This window comes from Plectropomus leopardus, chromosome 4 (assembly GCF_008729295.1).
Source record: "Plectropomus leopardus isolate mb chromosome 4, YSFRI_Pleo_2.0, whole genome shotgun sequence".
Classification (NCBI taxonomy): Eukaryota; Metazoa; Chordata; class Actinopteri; order Perciformes; family Serranidae; genus Plectropomus; species Plectropomus leopardus.
In genome coordinates, this window is record NC_056466.1 from 34413353 (window position 1) to 34431433 (window position 18081).

Below are 18081 nucleotides of genomic sequence, written 5' to 3' on the forward strand. Positions count from 1 at the left end.
AGACTAGATATTTTAGAAGCAAAAAGGCAAAAAGAGATGGAATAAGAAGGCAGAGAAGGAACAAGATGGAGATGGAAAGAGAGAGGGAGAGAGAGCGAGTGAGGGAGTTAAAGAGGTGATTAGGCTGCAGCCTGAGGGGCGGGATATGATTAGCGATGGCTAGCCAGCGCGCTACCTGCTGCAGTAAACAGCCAGTTGATAAATGTGAAATATGGTTCCTTTCCCATTTAACCGCCACGCTACATTACAGCTGCACACAAATTACACCGCGCCGCCTCTACACGCTCCACACTAGGGAAAGTGACGGCTGACATTACTCACTGGCTCAACGCCACACCAGTGACTTGTCCCGACGTGACACGAGACTCGTGTACGGTGGAGTGGATGTACAGTAGTAAAGATGTTTGATTCAATTATTGTCTAAACGAAGCACTGCATCACTAGCTTTAAGACCTCCTCATTTTTGGCAGATGACATAAAATACTTTGAACACTGCATTTTTGGAGCTGTAAATGGTCGGGGCATAAAAAATGCATCAGAACATTTGGAAGCAAAGGAGAAACTCCTCAGCGAGGCACATTTTAAAGATATTTCACAGGGAGATGTGAGCGCTGTAAGCAGCACCAAATCATGTCTTTGATGCTCTTTAAATGGGAGAGCGGCTCAAAGACACTGACACAGGTACAAGTGGATCTAAAGCCTTGATGTGACAAAAAATAAATGTCAATGCAGATACAGAAAAGCAGAGTTTTAACCTTGAAGCCTTGTTCTGGCATTTGACGGCAATATACAGAACTTATAGTTTTCTTACAGTTTCCCGTCAAGACAGACAACAATGTAAAGGAGCTACCAGGTGCAACGTGTCTTGCTCAAGGACACATTGACTTGTGGACAGGAGCTGGGCATCAAACCGACAACCCTGTGACTAATGGATGACGTGTTCCACCTCAGACCCATAGCTTCCCTTATACCAAAATAAAGTATCTCGACAACTATTGGATGTATTCCTGGCAGTATAGCTGCTTTATGGAGTGCTGATGTCCCAGATCTGGACCCAGCTTTTGGTCCCCTCAGTGGGACAATAGTTTTATTATCATTATCACACAAGTTTATCAAACTTTTTAGAATGACCTGCTTGTTCATTGATATATGCTGTACATTGGATGCCAATAAAAGAAAAAAAAATCACAGAAATAATATTGGATGTATTTTCATTCAATTTTGTTCCCAAATTCATGCTCCCCAGAGTATAAATGTTAAATTTTTTAACTGTTGCATTTGTTTAAGAGTTTGTTTAGACTTTAACTTTTATTCAAATGGCTTTTTGGCTCTCTTAAAAACTAATGAAAATGATATTCCAATTGATAAATCAGATCTGCTTTAAAGCATTCATTGGCATGCTTTTTTAATAATATAACATTAATATTTCATGAATACAGGTTGTCTACACTTTACTGAAGGTGGGTAGTAAGGGACCTGGATAACAGAAAGGGGAGCGCTAATCCAAAAATGGTTTAGAGCCACTGTTCTAGAACATTATAATCTGAATGCGGCATGATGCAATTCTAGAATGTTATAAATCTAGAATGTTATGATGCAATTTATGTTAGTTGTGTAATGTTAGGGTCCGAGAATGTTGCAGTTCTGGAAATTTAAAGTTCTGGAATGTTATTGTTCTAGAATGTTATGATGTGCAGTTCTAGAATGCCACAGGTCTAAAATGTTATCGTCCTCGAATGTTTTGAGGAAATTGTTGAGGGTTAAAATGTAATTGTAGAATGACACCATTCTCAACTGGTATGATGTAAATTTAGAATGATGCAGTTCTAGAATGTTGTACTTTTAGCATGTTATGATGCAATTTTAGAATGTAAGCTGTGAAATGTTGCAGCTCGGAAATTTTAGACTTCTGGAATATTATTGCTCTTGAATGTTATAATGTTATTGTAGAATGTTACAGCTATGAATGTTATGATGTGCAGCTCTATAATTTTAGGTTTCTGGAATGTTATTCTTGTAGAATGATGCATCATTATTATGATTTATATGTAGAATGTTACCATTCTAGAATGTTATTAGGAAATTTTGGAACACTAAAGTTCTAAAATGTAATGATGAAATTTAAGAATTATACAGTCCTAGAATGTGACAATTCTAGGACATTATAATTTAACTGTAGAATGATTCAGTACTAGACTGGTATAATGTAACTGAAGAATGATAAAGTTCTAGAATGTAACAGGTCTAGAATGTTTTTCTTGTGGAATGTTATGATTTAATTGTAGAGTGATACAGTTCTAGAATGTTATGATGTAATTGTAGATTGATACAAGTCTAGAAAATGATTAATTATACATAACATGTAAAATGTTATGTGGTAAATGTAGGATGTTACACTTCTAGAATATTATTATGAAATTTGAGAATATTAAAGTTCTAAAATATTATGATGAAATTGTAGAATTATACAGTCCTAGAATGTGACAGTTCTAGGATGTTATGATTTAATCATAGAATGATACAGTTCTAGAATGTTATGATGTAACTGTAGATTGATACTGTTTTACAATGTTATGATGTAACTGTAGAATGAAAGAGTTCTAGAATGTTATGATGCAAGTGTAGAATGTTAAACTTCTAGAATGTTATGATGCAAGTGTAGAATGTTAAACTTCTAGAATGTTATGATGCAAGTGTAGATTGATACAGTTCTAGAATGTTATGATAAACACCTATTGTTTACCTGTGTTCTAGCTCCACAATGAGGCTGACATTTTTGTTTTTGTGCTAAAAATCTCAGACGCAATTTTCCTGTAGTTTTAACTAATTTCTTGCATTTATTTGTGTAATTTCTTCTTTTGTTGCTCATTGCTTTCTTCCCATGTTTGTGAAGGAAATCATGCCAATTTGTTTAGGTTTCAAAGGGTTAACTAACTTGGGCTTAAAGCACAAATTGGGTTACTGATGGTAAACATGGTACATGTTACACAAGGTACAAGGTAGATTTATGGTCTTTTTCCTTAAACATGGTTTAAGGAGAAAAAAAATTAAAGTTGATCCTAAATCCTGCTACATCTTTTCAGTGTCGAAGGAGGAGTTAAGGAGTCTTACAGCCTGGAGAAAGAAGCTGCTCTGTAGTCTGCTGAAAATCAGCACGTTATCAGTGTCACGACAAATTCCATTTTTACATTTGCTTTCTCACACTTGCTAAAGATCTAAACAAACTTTAACTTTGTTCCATCTAACAGTTTGGTTGTCTTTGCCATTCCAGCCTCACAGAGAGCCTGCTGCGGCTCTTACACTGTAATAGGATTTGTACAAATTATAGTAAGGCGGCAAAGACAAACAAAGAAAGAATGAATGCTTAAAATGTAAATCAATAAATCACTACTGCAACTCTGCTCCAACTCCCACACAGTGTTGTTATCCTGCTACTTTCCTGCAGGCCAGTGTCCAGCAGCTGCTGCATTTAGCATTTATGGTTTCAATTTGGTTAAGATGGTGGAATACACAGGCCACTTTACCTCTCGACATTTGTTTCTGTTTGTTTGCAGCGTTAAAACATAGATGTGATAAAAGGGAGAATGTATGCAGCTGTGTACCAAAAGCAGAGAAATGAGTTAATACATTTTTCAGGCGAGATGAGAAACAGAGCCCCACGGGTCTTATGAATAAATCTTCAAACCAAACAAAGATAGAAGCAAATGAGTAAACAATAAAAAAAAAAGTTGCAATGACAAGTGAAATCTCGGCTGAGTAAGATAACTAAATTTAAGTGACAACGGAAACATAAATGCCAACAGAACATCGAATTCAACACTCGAGTTTGTGTTTCAACCTTTTCTTTATGCTCCTGGATATTGCTCCCAACGTTCATTCATCTGCTCTGCTTGTTTATACATGCAACACACTGCGAGGTGCAAGCAGAAACAAGCACACTGGGAGGCTGGAACTCTGCAGCCGTGGCGGGGGCACAGCTTAGTGGGCGAGGGGCCAATATGTCTTTTAACATGTTTACACGGGGACCTCACGCCTGCATTAAAGGCCCACAAGCAGCTTGAAAAAGGTTTAACTGAATATGGAATGCTAAACTTGTGGGATGAAAAGGGTAATGAGAGCAAGCACTGAGCTAGGCTGTTTTTTATTGTTGTTGTTTCGTCAGACATTAACTCCAAAGCTTTGGTGTAACACAGTACCTGTTCCCTAAAAGAAAATACTACAAGAACAGACGGCTTTGATAAACTCGGGATTATCAAATAAATCCCCAGATGAAATGAACTGATGTATCTTAACAAGACGTAGGCCATAAATTCAATATTCTCAATGTAATGTGTCTTGCTCCAGGTGTGATGTATTTAATGACTTTATTGAGAACACTGAGTATAAGCTGTCTTATTTTTTTTAGCCACTGGCATGAGGCTCGCTTCAGTGTTTCATTTTTTCCCCATTCTCTCCAACGGCTCTCTGCCTCTAACAGACACACACACAATAAGCAGGGCTTCTGCAGCGCTCCAAAAACATATTTGGTGACATCTTTTCCATGGAGAACCACTATGACTTGCAATTATTATTAATATCTGAACTTGAGAGCTGTTAGTTTGTTTACAGCTTACAGTGAATTAATCATCATGTTTACTGGTGCTTTGGTCTGACTTAAAGAGTGATAGTGGCTAGTGTGAGCAGGTGGGGCTTTGTGCTTTTCTGCAGAGCTCCAATTGCAAATATTTAGTCACATTTTGTGACCACGGAGCCCCAGAGCGAATTGTAAATCTTACAAATGAATGAAGTGGAGAGTTGTTAGTTTGTTTCCAGCTTGCAGTGAATGAATCCTCATACTGCCATAACAGTTTAACTGTATGCCAAATGTTAACATCAAACTGTTGACCAGAGGCTTCATGTCCACAGCACAACCATCAACACTTCTGGCCTGAGACAAGCAAGGTCCTTCAAAAATAAAAGCACCATGGGTTCTGCTCTGATTTACTTAAATAAAACAATACTTTTTTTTTTTAACAGTACTTAACTTAACTTTGTACTTTATTTAACAATATAACAGTATTTTGTAAGCTTTATTATAACAGTAGTTTATGTAACTTCTTTTTATGGCAGAAGCAGCTACTTTATTTGTAACTGTAGTTTATTCAATAGTTTTGTATTTTGGTAGTTTACAATAGTTAAGATGAGATTTCAAAATATCAAGATAAAGATCATATATCGTGATACAGCATAAGAATATTGTTGTTATTAAGCCATTTTGCCCAGCCCCAATCTTAACATAGAGAAACTAGAATTACTGTCTTTCCGTTGTATGCCTCCATGAACTCATAAAGTTGTTAAAGTTACAGCCGTGTCTTTGAAAACATGGATGCTTAACAAACATCTTCCCTGCAGCAAAATAGAGGATCTATACAAACAGCACAATTGCAAGGTAGACACCCAAGATTACTGTCACCAATTCAGTATCTGAGTTGAGAGTTATGGCAGTCAGTAATGGCCAGAAAATGTTTTTGCAGAAGATTAAGATGTCACAGTGGAGTTAACCTTTGACCTACTGCATATACAATGTTTCATCACTTCAGAATTTTATCCTGTTAGACATTTGTGTAAAATTTTGTTATGGCCAAAAACATGTGTTGTGAGGTCACAGTGACCTTGACTTTTGACCTTTTGAAATGGATGTTCATGCCAAATTTGAGGAAATTAATCCCAGACCTTCGTGAGATATCACGTTCATGAGATGAGACAAATGCAAGGTCACATTGACCTTTCACCTATGATCACCAAAATCTCATCAGTTCATCCTTGAGTCCAGGTGGAAGTTGGTGCCAAATTTGAAAAAAAAAAAAAAATCCTTAAAGGCCTTTTTGAGATATCTTGTTTAGCAGAATGGGACAGACATACAGATAAAAAATCTAAAATTACAATGCCTCAAGACACGGCTATTGCCAGCACAGGGGCCTAAAGAGGGCAGAGAAATAATTTTATCGCATTTACTTTGCATGAAATGACTTTAAAACAAAGTATGTACATGCATATAAGTGCAAATCCATCCAGCTTTACTCAGCAGATTGTGTTAAAGTTGAATTTAACAGCTGAGGAAATTGAACTGTTTCCTCAAAAGACTGATATGAAGCTGAGGCGAGCTCACCAGAGTCCGGTCCACCTAAAATAAGGTGGCCTTCATTTAAAGAACAAATCAAAGAAAACATGCTGAAGAGGAAATTTCATTGGAGTACCTGAACCTACCTTCATGCCAAGTCAAATTCACTGCTCTCCAGAGCTCAATTTACTTTTCCATTCCATTTCCCATTTCCACTCATTTTCCATTGTGCCGTGCAAAAAGCACATATTGGGATGTGACAGGGCGGCTGGGAGATTGAGAGGTGGTTTGAGACTCGAAATGCAACAATGACAAAAAAAGCAAGAGAGAAAGAGAGAGAGGAAAGAAAAAGGGAACCCCCCGTTTCACTTTCCCTTTTCCCGAGGGGGAGGGAGGGAGTTAATGGTTTTCCTGCTTGCACACAAACTGGCTGTCAGGACGCATGGTGGAGCCCGCCAATCACCTGAGAGCGGGGGGTAAATGAGCAGGTTCAAGTTCAGCGTACGAGGAAAAGCACTTTGATGGCCTCGGGTGACTCCAGCTCCTCTCTGCTGTCCTTTACACATCTGAAAACCTTCTTTACACTTCATCTATTCTTGGACTGGGAGCTTTCCTCTCTGTCACCTCCCTCGTTTGAGGCTTTCTCCCTCTCTGGGGGTAGCCTGCAGTCTTCTTCTCTGGTGCCATCAAAGTCTCCTGGTCACTTATTTCCCCCGTTTTTTCCTCAAACTCAGCCCTCTTGGGAGTGTTCATTCATGTAATGGCACTTTCTGTGTGTCAAAGCATGTAACACTGTCCCTGCAGCTGTCTGTGGCCTGCTGTAATGACGCCACAGCCCTGATGAAGTCACCCGTCTATAGATGCACGTATGTCCAGGAAACTATATTTTTAACTACTTTAATTACAAGAAATTAAATAACAATAATGTTTGTTATTACTTTTCTATTTTCCCTCTTCTTTTCAGGATATTTTTCTGGTATTCTTTTTCTTTTCTTTTTTTAAACTAATTTCTGTGGCTCATCACCCTCTTCCCATTCCCATATTTCAAATTTAGATTTTCTGACAATGCAACTTAATTTGATTTTTTTCAAACGTATTTACTGTTTTGTTTTTGCTATCTTGTATATTATAGTTTGAATATTCTATATATCTGCTATCTTTTGCCATATATGTTTACAAATTTTTGCTATATTTGTTTGATATGTGCTCCTGTTCTATTTACCTAAGTTGTAAACTGTTGTCATTATCAATAAAAAAAATTCTTCCAATCTCACTTAAAAAAAACAAAAAACAGCAATGAAATATGTGTGTTTTGGAATAAAAAACAGACAGGATGCTCGTTGTTACCTATAAGGGAGTTGAGGGACGAATAGGAGGACACCCTTCTCATTTTATCAATGGTCTCAAAGGACAGGATGTACTCGTCATTGTCGGGGCTCCCCAGGGTGCTGCTAGCGCTGCTGCTGGTGCTCAAGTTACCAGGAGAGAAGGCTGCTGGTCCACCTGAATGAAGGAAACACACAAAACTGTTAGCTTCACATCCAATCAGCACAAAAGTTCATGAGTGTCATAAATGTAACACGAACAGGTTCTTGTTTTGTTCAGAAAGCACTTTAGCTGCTGTAAAGTGCTTATAAATAAACTTTATTGTGGTTATTATTGTTGTAAAAAGCCAATAGGCAAATCAACACCCAACAAGGTGTGAGCTATGTGAAGAGCGGAAGCAGTCTTTATACTTGGAGAACCTGCTCGTAACTTCATATCAGCTGTCAGGCTCAGTCCTCCGCTGCTGTAAGTCTCCTTATCACCAAACACTCCTCTGACTCATACACAGCCAAACACTATGCATCCTCCTGAGTGTGCAAATGGAGATTGGTAGAGAGTGGAAATCCGCTCTGCTCGGTGCTTATTGATGATAAACACCGCTGAATATTGGAATGAGCACTGAGGGTGTGAATTAGAAATGGTGTCAGCAGCAGGTTACGCGCTTCACCAAGTGCCAGTGATTTAACTGCTCCCAGGGCTTATGCATGACTCAATCTGGCAGCAGGAGACGGGGGGGGGGGGGGGCGGTTAACTTTAGCTGTCTGAGCCACAGCGGTGACACAAACATGAGCTTTAAAAGCTCAGAGGTGACAGCAGGTCATGTGTTCACAGAGCTGTGGACATGGACGTTATGGTGACACAACCATGGCTTCAGTTATTACACAAGCATTTCGATTAACATAAAGATTCTAGCAAAATTATGCATCTATTTTATAAGAAATAGTTCTACTGCTATAAATTGACAGTTAAACTTCCTTATTTTCAACATGTCATCAGAAAAAGAAAAAGTAAAATTAGAGCTCTGTAACTCCATTTAACCCTTTCAAACCTGAGTAGACTGGCTTATTTCTCACAAGAAACATAAATTACGAAAACAAGTAACTGAACAGGAAATGACCCCAAAATGAGCAAGAAAGTAGTTAAAATCTAAAATTACCCAAAAATAGGATTAGGAAGAAAAGTAAAAGAACCAAAACAGAAAATGACAAGAAAAAGTGATAAAATCAAACAGAAAATATAATAATAAAATATTTTATGTAATATATTTTATGTAACCTAATTTTAAATGTATAATTTTGTTTTTCTTGATATTTTCCCTAGTTATGTGTTATTTTTATAATGATTCTCCTTCTCTTTAAGTTGAATTTTCAGGTCATTTTCTCACCACCTTTCACAGATTTTTTTTTTGCTGCAATTTCTGCCCCAAATCAAAAATACATATTTTCCTCTTACCTGTAGCGCTATTTATCAACTAGATTGGTTTGGTTTGAGCTGTCAAGTGTTGGAGATTTCTGCCTCCTCTCCAACACAATGGGACTAGATAGCACTCGGCTTGTGGTGCTCAAAGCGCCAAAACATTTTCAGACTGAGGCTGCATTTGAAAAAGTCAGATCTATGTCTGATTTAAAACCACACATGAAAGTGGCCCAAATCTGATTGGAAAATATAAGATTCCATGTGATTTGTGCTGTTCACACTGTCATTAAACAATCACATCGAGGTCAAATAATCACATATTTTCCATGTTCCTGATATTTTCCAGCATTTGCAGGCATCAGTTAAAAAAAAGGAGAGCATTTGCAGCAAGTGCTCATTATTCTGGATGTGTAAAACATCCACAGGGAGACCACATAATACAATAGAACAGCTCAGTGAGCTAGCCATCTATCAGTATCCATGGTGACGGCTGTTTCCTGCTCATGGTTAAGAGTAGGCAGTGCGTCCCTGTTCCAATTCTCTGAGCTGATCTCAACAGGCCTAGAGTTCAGCACCATGGACAGCTCCCAGTCCCTGCTGCTGATCAGGACTACAGTTCAGCACTGTGGACAGCTCCCAGTCCCTGCTGCTGATCAGGCCTAGAGTTCAGCACCGTGGACAGCTCCCAGTCCCTGCTGCTTATCAGGCCTAGAGTTCAGCACCGGGGACAGCTCCCAGTCTCTGCTGCTGATCAGAATGGCTCGCTGAGGTCTGCATGGTGACTGACATATTAGGCTGAGCTGACAGAGAGCTCAGCCTAATCCCACTGAAACATGTTTGTTGTCCCTGTTTGCTTTTTTGGTAAATATGGGAGTAAATATACAGTGTAAGAAAGTTGGCTAGCTGAATCAAAAAATCTAAAGCTGGGACAAAACTTTTTTTCAAGGTGCGATTGAGTTTATCACTAACGGAAGCACCCCGATATGTCAATTGACCTATAACTCCGCCCTTGAATGGCACAATCCAATCCAATTTCATGCAGCTACACAATGAAGACGGACATCCTGCTTGTGGACCTCCATAGAAAAGCATCAGAACTTTTGCTGTGTTTTTTTATTTTTATTTTGTGCAGTTATAATTTAAAAAATGATCAAACAATGTGCATGGGCTAAATGCAACACTGATACAAGGTATCCTTATCTTTTATCATAATCAGATAATTTATATCATACTTAATATACATTTTATATAACTGACAATACATTATGAGTGTTCATTCGCTCATGGCCCACGTAAAAAATAGACCAGATGCTGAAACTATCACACGGTTGGTTAACATAGGGCTGAAAGAAAGCTGGCAACACTCCATGGAAGATAGGCAGCTATCTAGGGCACTATTGTTAAGAAAAAACAAGACGACAGAATATTAGAAGCGGAGTTTGAGCAACAATGAAATCTGTGGCCAATAGCAAGGAGGAGCTGATAAAGCAAAATCCAAAGTTAAGTTATTTTGGAAAGAGTTGCTTCATAAATGAAGAACTCTAAAGGACTGTGATAAAGATATAAGAGATTCATACATGCTCAAATCAAATCCAGGCCAATTGGAGCCCTACAATCAAACTCTTTAAATTAGAAATTAAAAAAACTCTGAGGAGACAAAGGATTTGGCAATTACAAAGGCTTTTTGGGGGCGTTAATCAAGAAAAAACCTTAATTGAAGCAAATTTGACACGTTTTTTCTCCTTAAAATCTGTTTCCATGGGTGCTGCTGCTACTTAATCCCTAAATGTGGAGTGCCCTCCTCAGCTGCAAGAGTTAGTTCATGTGGAGTGTCACTTCATACTGAAGTGTCGGCAGACAGGGTTTGCTTTGGGAAAGGGGCAAAGTTCACCACTGAAGAGGGAGCATTACCTTGTGAGCCAAAATTTTAATTTTGCTTATTACAGAACTGATTTGTGCAGCTCTACTCATGGGTCCATGTGAGTTCTGGCATTTAGCCACAAGACACACTCATTAGACTTGCATGTCAAGGAAGAGGAGTTATTTGTGCATGTGAAAGCTGGACTGAAATCAATACCAACAGAACACAAACTGAACTGTTATCTCTTCTGAACCACGTGGTCTCAGCCTCTGTGTAGGTCCCTCACTGATGCTCACTATGTTGCTCTAATGACTGTCAATGCTAGAGGAAAGTATGAAGGCTGAGGACTGTTAAATTTATGGTCCAAAGTAATGCAGAGGAAGAAAACCTCATGGAATGTGCTGATGGTCTCTCCTTGGATTCATTTCTGTCATTCAGCTGACTAAATCTCCTTCTTTGTCTTCATTCACTCCTCCCACAGACTCATCTAAATTTCTGCTTCATCTTATTTATCTCTCTCCCATCTGCCTTGTTTTCTGTCTCACTCTGTTCCCCAGCACTTTCTGCCTCCTACCGTCTTCGTTGACGTTAAGGTTCTGCAGGCTCTTGTTCAGGTTGCGGGCAGTGGTGGCAGCTCGGGATGTTGGTGTAGGAGTTGACTGATCGCAGGCGTGGGATGGCCGGGCTGTCCCTCACTGGGGTCAGGTTACCGGGCTCTGCACGTAAACACAGATGGACGTGCATCATGTAAGAGCCAGGACAATCTCAGACAAGTGAAAATTAATGTTGTTCTGATGGGGGGTAACATTACAATAAGTGACAATTCATGATCAGACTAGATTAAGTAAGCACTCGGTGTGAGTGTTTGGGGGTGTGTGTGTGTGTGTGTGTGTGTTTTGTGTGTCTGTGTGTGTGTGCACAGTACCTGCAGTGTTGGCTGGTGATGGCACTGTGTAGTTCTTCTCCTCTTCTATAAACTGCAGGGCAACAGTACAGAAGTTGCTTTCATACTGGACCACCAGGTGACTCAGTGCTACCACCAGTTCCTGTCACATGCAAATGAAAAAAAAAGGGAAACATGAGGATCATTCAGTTTCACTGATGATCATTTTCTTTAACTTCATTTCTTGACATCTTCAAGACAAGCAGGAGTTTTGAATGCAATTGGATATATTTCAACCAATTTTTTAACTACTCCTTTAAACTCTGTCCTCAGGGCTACGGTCCATTTGTTTGCTTTATCCAAATAATAAGCTCGACATAGACCGTGCTAGTACTAGGACTGAATAAAGTCTTTTTAACTGCATAAAATATGAAGGACAAAACTAAACGTAACCATTGTTGTTTATATATTTTGGGACCACCGTTTCTACCTGTGTCTGGATTTTAAATTGACTTTCTTACTCTTTAAACATATAACGACACCCTATTGTTTTTGTGTAGATTTATTTATTCAAATGTTTTTCTTTAGTGATGTTTTCACAAATTTGATAGGTCTTTGAAGGTGAAATACATACCATACTATCTGGGAATTGTCATGGACCAAGCTTGTCAAAATTTATTAAAGCTTGTTGATGCGTCATTGTCATTTGAAGATGCTTAATGGAAGACCTACTGTGTTCAAAACTGAATGCTCAATCGTCACCAAACTTGCATGAGTTGTCCACCTAAGTACTGGCTACATAACTTGAAAGTCTCGAACAAATTTACCACTAGGGGGCGCCACAAATAGAAAAAAAATGGGCGTGGCACAACACAAATCAGACTATAAATCAGAAATTGATTTTCCAATCATGACAAAACTTGCAGAGTATGTTAAACAATAATGTTGAACCATATTTGCCACATTATTTTGAAATCGCTCCATCGGCACACCACCAGTTCTAAACAATTGCATTGGCCTTGTAAAATTTGGCCATAAATCAGTGACCATTAGTAGAAAAATCACCAAACTCAATGATTTTTGTTTTTTTTTTTAAATAAGCCGTTGAAGCATGTCCCCAAAAGGTTTCAGCAATTGACCAAAGGAAGCAACAGTGATTTTAATAAAGAGTGTATTCCTGAAAGGATTTGTCTGTAAATAAATGAGCATCTGTCCGACTGTCCTAAAACCTGTTGATATCTTTATAGCAGTTGTCATAAACTGTCAGAGGTCTTGACTTTACCCAGCTCTCTAGACTCAAAGGTCCATGCTGACTGAAACCCTGGAGTTTGTGCTCGAGGCTATATTAAACTGTATGTAATTCGTATGCGAATGGGTCAGTGGATGTGTGAGTGTGACTGTGTTGCAGTGACCTTGCGGACCACAGGGCTGCCATCGTTGATGAGCTGGGCCAGCATCATGGCCACGTTGTGGTCGATTGTGGTGGAGTGGTCTGTCCTCTCAGCAGAGTTTCCCACAAACGTCCCCAGAGCAAAGACAGCCGCGCACCTCACCTGCAGCAGCACAAACACCACAATTCACAATCCACTGTTACAATGTCAATGGGGATGTCAGTCTGATCTATGCACAAATCAGCCTCTTTTTAGCCTTCTGAAACCTTGACCAGTTGGTTTGATTTCTTTTAAAAACATGGAGAGAAGGTTATGTGCAACTAAACAACATGCGGCCAAATAATTAACAAGAAATTAGTAAAAAATTTTAACAAAAATGACCTGAAAATTAACACAAAGGAAACATGAAAATGACACCAATTATTAAAAATATATTTATTTATTTATTTATTTTTAAATATAAAATAATATAAATATAATATGGTAATTATGAGTGTAGCTTTATAGACATTTTCCCCAGTTTTTTCTATATTTTTTTAACATCCCTTCCTTTTTCCAACTCATTTTGAGGTCATTCTTTTGTAACCTTCTACTAATTTTTTTTTTTTTAAATGTGTGTCACAATTCTCGCTAGGTTTTCACATATTTTATCTCATGTGTGGAACAAGGGCAAATTGCTTTGATTTCTTTTAAAAACATGAGAAGGTAATAAGCAATTAAATGACAGACGTGGCCCAAAAATGAGCAAGAAATTAGTAAACAAAAGTTTCAAGTAAATAACCTTAAAATAAGAAAAAAAAGAAAATGACACCAATTATTTTAAAAAATGTGCTTCAAAAGTTTTTGTGTTTACAAATGTAGTTTATTTTCTTTATATTTTTCTAATTTCCCTTTCTTGTGTTACAACTAATTTTGAGATCATTCTCTTGTCACCTTTTACTAATATCTTGAAATGTGTGCGACATTTCTTGCTAGGTTGGTCATTTCCTTTTTACTCATCAAACAGGTTTTCTCAGGTTTCGAAGGTTGAAACAGATTGTGAAAAAGGGTTAACTGTCTGAGGTCTGTGTGTTCGGCCCTTTGCCATCAACTATCTGATTGCCAAACTAATTCAAAAAAGTGTTTTGTGAGGCCACTGGTAAAAGTTTTAGAGATAATTATATTTCAGTTTTCTCTCAGCGTATCACCATGAAACACAGTGGAGATGATCAGTGCTGTGTGCTCCACTGAGCTGCTGTTTGTCTCTGTAACTCATTACTTCCTCTGCCTGCTTCATTGGATGTTTAATCCAAACTTGCCATCACACACAAGGAATTTTCCATGAGGGACTGGATTCACAAACTGAACCAGGGATGAATATTTGGGCACATTGTTTGTTGTGGCGACAGAAAACTTTATTTTCAACAGGGATCAAGATGCATCATCGCAGCTCCTGTCTGATGTTGTGACGCAGCTTTAGTGATTCTCCAGCACGCAGATGTTGCTTTGATACGGATTGCTGCACTCCAATTAAAATGATCAGCTGAAACATTTCAGATGAACATATTGTAATTTTCTGTCTAAAACCTGAATGAAAAGACAGTAATAAAAACACGGTGACACTTAAGCAAAATAAAACACACGACTATAATACTGGAAAGCATCTTCATCTGCCAATTTACAGATTTTTATTTTACCATCCACACTGAGATATGTTAATCTACATCAGTGGTCATTTTGGAAGCCCGGAAGCCTCCCTCACAGAGAGAGAGGCTTTTGGGAGTAAGCAACAAGCAAAAAGTCACTTTGTCAGATTTAAAAGCACTGTTTGTGAGGGAGGCTTCCAGGAAACATGTAAACACTGGCGTGCAGATACCGCAACTTCTCGTTGGTCTCACAATTAAGTCTTGAATTTATTTGGCACACAAGTTTATATCACATTTTTTGAATGGCTAAAATGTGTTTTTCCGCTGCCCCTATCCACAATAGTACTCAGCTGAACTTATGAGTAAGCTCTCTAGTTTGCTTCTCCAAACTGGAGGCGTGACTGACATCTGCTTAATACACTGATTATGGATAAATATGCCATACAACCCCACTTCAAATGATCAGACACCTTTAAGTATATTTTTGAGGGGCATTTAATGCCTGTATTGATAAAGGAAAATGGGAAACAACATAGAGAATAGGTCCATGACTGGACTCTAGGCCACCAGGGCATTTACTTTACAATATTAGTTTTTGACCTTTTCATGTTTGACTGTAGAGGTGTGTATGATATTGTTTCCAGCTCCTGCACACGTCCTGCCACCACTGTGCTAGCCAGTATCTGCACTGGCATACTGAAAAAGAAAATTAGAAGTGAGATGCTTGAAGGCTACACAGTAAATACACCACAAACAGAAAATGCATTAAACAAAAAGTGAACCAACAGAGCATTGTCTTATTTTACACTTTTTTTTAACAAATCTTTGTGAAACTCAAGTCTCATTAAGGGTTTTTTTTTTCACATAAGAAACGTCGCCAAGAAGGAAGCGTAAGAAGTGTAACCGTAATAAATACATCACAAACTCAGAATCTGTCCAACACACTGTCATCCCAACTCATCACATGTTGCAGCTTTGCAGTGGATTTCCATTTTTGCTGATTACGATTTAGGTATCCCTCTCCATCTGCTCTTTACATTCCAGAATGCTGCTACTGTGATGTCAACAAATGCGCATGGTGGGATGATGCGGCACGTGATTATGTTTCGACATAAACGGCAGATGGTAACCAGCGGCTGGACGTGTATTCACATGGGAAGCAAACTATGGACTCCTGCGTGAAAGTCCTAGTTTGTCGGACCCATCCACATTTCAGCAATTTAACCTGACTCCTACTGCATTTCATGTGGACACAACAGGTTCACTCCGGCCATGTTCTCAAGTGACACCACCTGTGTACGTATTATGTGGATGTAGCCGGTGCCAACAGGCCGGTTCTGTCTGGCAATGTTCTCACCTGACGCCATCCAGCATTGTGTTATGCGCACATGATAGGTGCCTCTTGTCTTCACAAACAGGCTGAACTGTTGCACTACACGAGTATTTGCAAGATGAATAACAGGTATTTTAATTTTTTTAAAATCATCCATATAAATGGATCCTTAACAATTGACATCTGACATTTTCTCATCTTATTTCACATAATATCCAAGTAGAAGGGCAGTATTTTTAGAAGCTTTTTTACCTTTCTCCTAGTCCAGGGACACTGAGGTTGACTAATCAACATCTGCCTTATTTTAATAAGTGTACTGTTGTGTAATAAGTATGTGTGTGTGTGCTTTAGTGACTTGCAAACTACGACTTAACAACAGCGTTATCTTAGCCATGTCCCCTCAGACTTTTCCTTAAACTTAATTAAACACTCTGCTTAGTCACAGAGCTCTGCGCCTCCTTTCACTTTCTGTCCCTGTTCCACTGCTCATCCTCCTCACATGGAGATACTGCAGCATGTGACGCGTCTTAATCTAACACCAGAGGAGAATTTTTAAATGTAGAAACTGATTTGTAAATGTTCTTTACAATTTGATGCAGTCAGTTATGATCAGTCAGTCTGAGTCTCAGTGGGCTTAAATAATACGCACTCTGAAAAGTCTTAATGTCAAATAAATTAACAACTTGAAAATGCAGCCAAACTACAAGTGCTTTTTCTGTGTGTGTGTGTGTGTGTGTGTGTGGACAGACAGATGTGTTTGCAGACCTCAGTTTCAACCCTATGGCCAAAGCAGCTGTCTGTCCAAGCGAAGGAGGAAGTTACTGCTGGAAACAGATGTTCTCTGTGTGTACATGTGTGTGTGTGAATGCATGCAAATTTGTGCAGTGTGTGAGTGAGGGCAGCAAGTGTCTGGGTGAACTTCAGGGCAAACTCTGTCTCGCTGTCCCTCTGGTCCACACACGACTGCCCCAGTCAGATGCTGACCGGCCTGTTTGGGTCCAAACTGTTTGCCTGTGTGTGTCTGCTCCATGTGCGTTTTTCTTTCACAAAATGTAATCTTACTTGTCTCTACAAACAGGTTAGTCCTGAAGAAATTTGTGAATACCAGAGGATTCCAAGACATTTTTCCATTGTGTCTATGCAGAGGGCTACAAGTCTGATTTTGTTGAGATAACTAAAGGTGTCCCCCAGGGTTCCATTCTGGGACCCCTTTTTTCTCAGTTTTTAGAGGTGATCTGGTTACATATTCAGGCAAAACTAAGCTTATATCCTGAAGACACTATCATTATTTACATTATCACTATCATTTATATACATGTTCCCCCCGCAATTCAGGCAGCTCAGGTGCTTCAGGCAGCATTTCAGTTATTAGAAAGTGCTGGATTCAAAATTGGTTGTAAATGCTCAGAAAACATGTTATGCTTCACTTAACAGAGACAGTAAGTCATTGTGATTGATGTGTTGTTCCTTATTTGATGTGTTGTTTAGAAAGCACTGCCGACGCATATGTTTTATGTCATGCTAGAGGCGGACACTCGTGTGTTAAAATTCATGCCTGTCACGCCTCTTTTGATCGCGAGATGCTGCAATGCAGTGTACAATCACACACAGGAGCTGAATGATGCTGCCGTTGGCTGGTTCTGTTTAAAGTGCAGAGGCGGCATAAAGGGGGGAGTTCATTGTGGCCCGATAGCGCCATCTCCGTGTAAAAGTGGCTTACAATTACTTTAAGACCAGTACTTTTTTCAGCTATGCATTAGCTTAAAACCATGTGTGGACACACACTCATTAAACTTTATTTCTCAGTGGCTTACCAGGTTATTTATATATTTTTTGCTATCGTCGTCATTATTATGTGATTGTGGGTCGTATAGATGGGATGTTTCTCAGCCTCAACAACTAGTCTCTCCCGATCCATTCTTTGACACATAACATAAGGCAAAGCAACAGCAATAGATTGGAGTTCTCTTTGCATCCATGGTGAGGAGGAGTCAAGAGAGCTGCTTTGGGAGCCGGGAGATGCAAGCAGGTACATAACTTTTCATCAAATCTGCAGCTTTATATAGCTCTGCCAGTTGACACTAAAGACTACATAAAAAAAAAAAACTACATAAAAAAGCCAGTACAGTGATTGTATTATATAAGA

General features: G+C 38.9%; 1 protein-coding gene across 1 annotated transcript in view; it reads right to left on the bottom strand.

Moving 5' to 3' along the window:
* Window positions 1-18081, bottom strand: part of rptor (regulatory associated protein of MTOR, complex 1) — a 248178-nt gene that overhangs the window by 53270 nt on the left and 176827 nt on the right. The window contains 5 exon segments of the mRNA XM_042484972.1: window positions 7448-7603; window positions 11278-11341; window positions 11343-11419; window positions 11629-11749; window positions 12999-13139. Coding sequence (XP_042340906.1) covers window positions 7448-7603; window positions 11278-11341; window positions 11343-11419; window positions 11629-11749; window positions 12999-13139 — 559 coding nt within the window.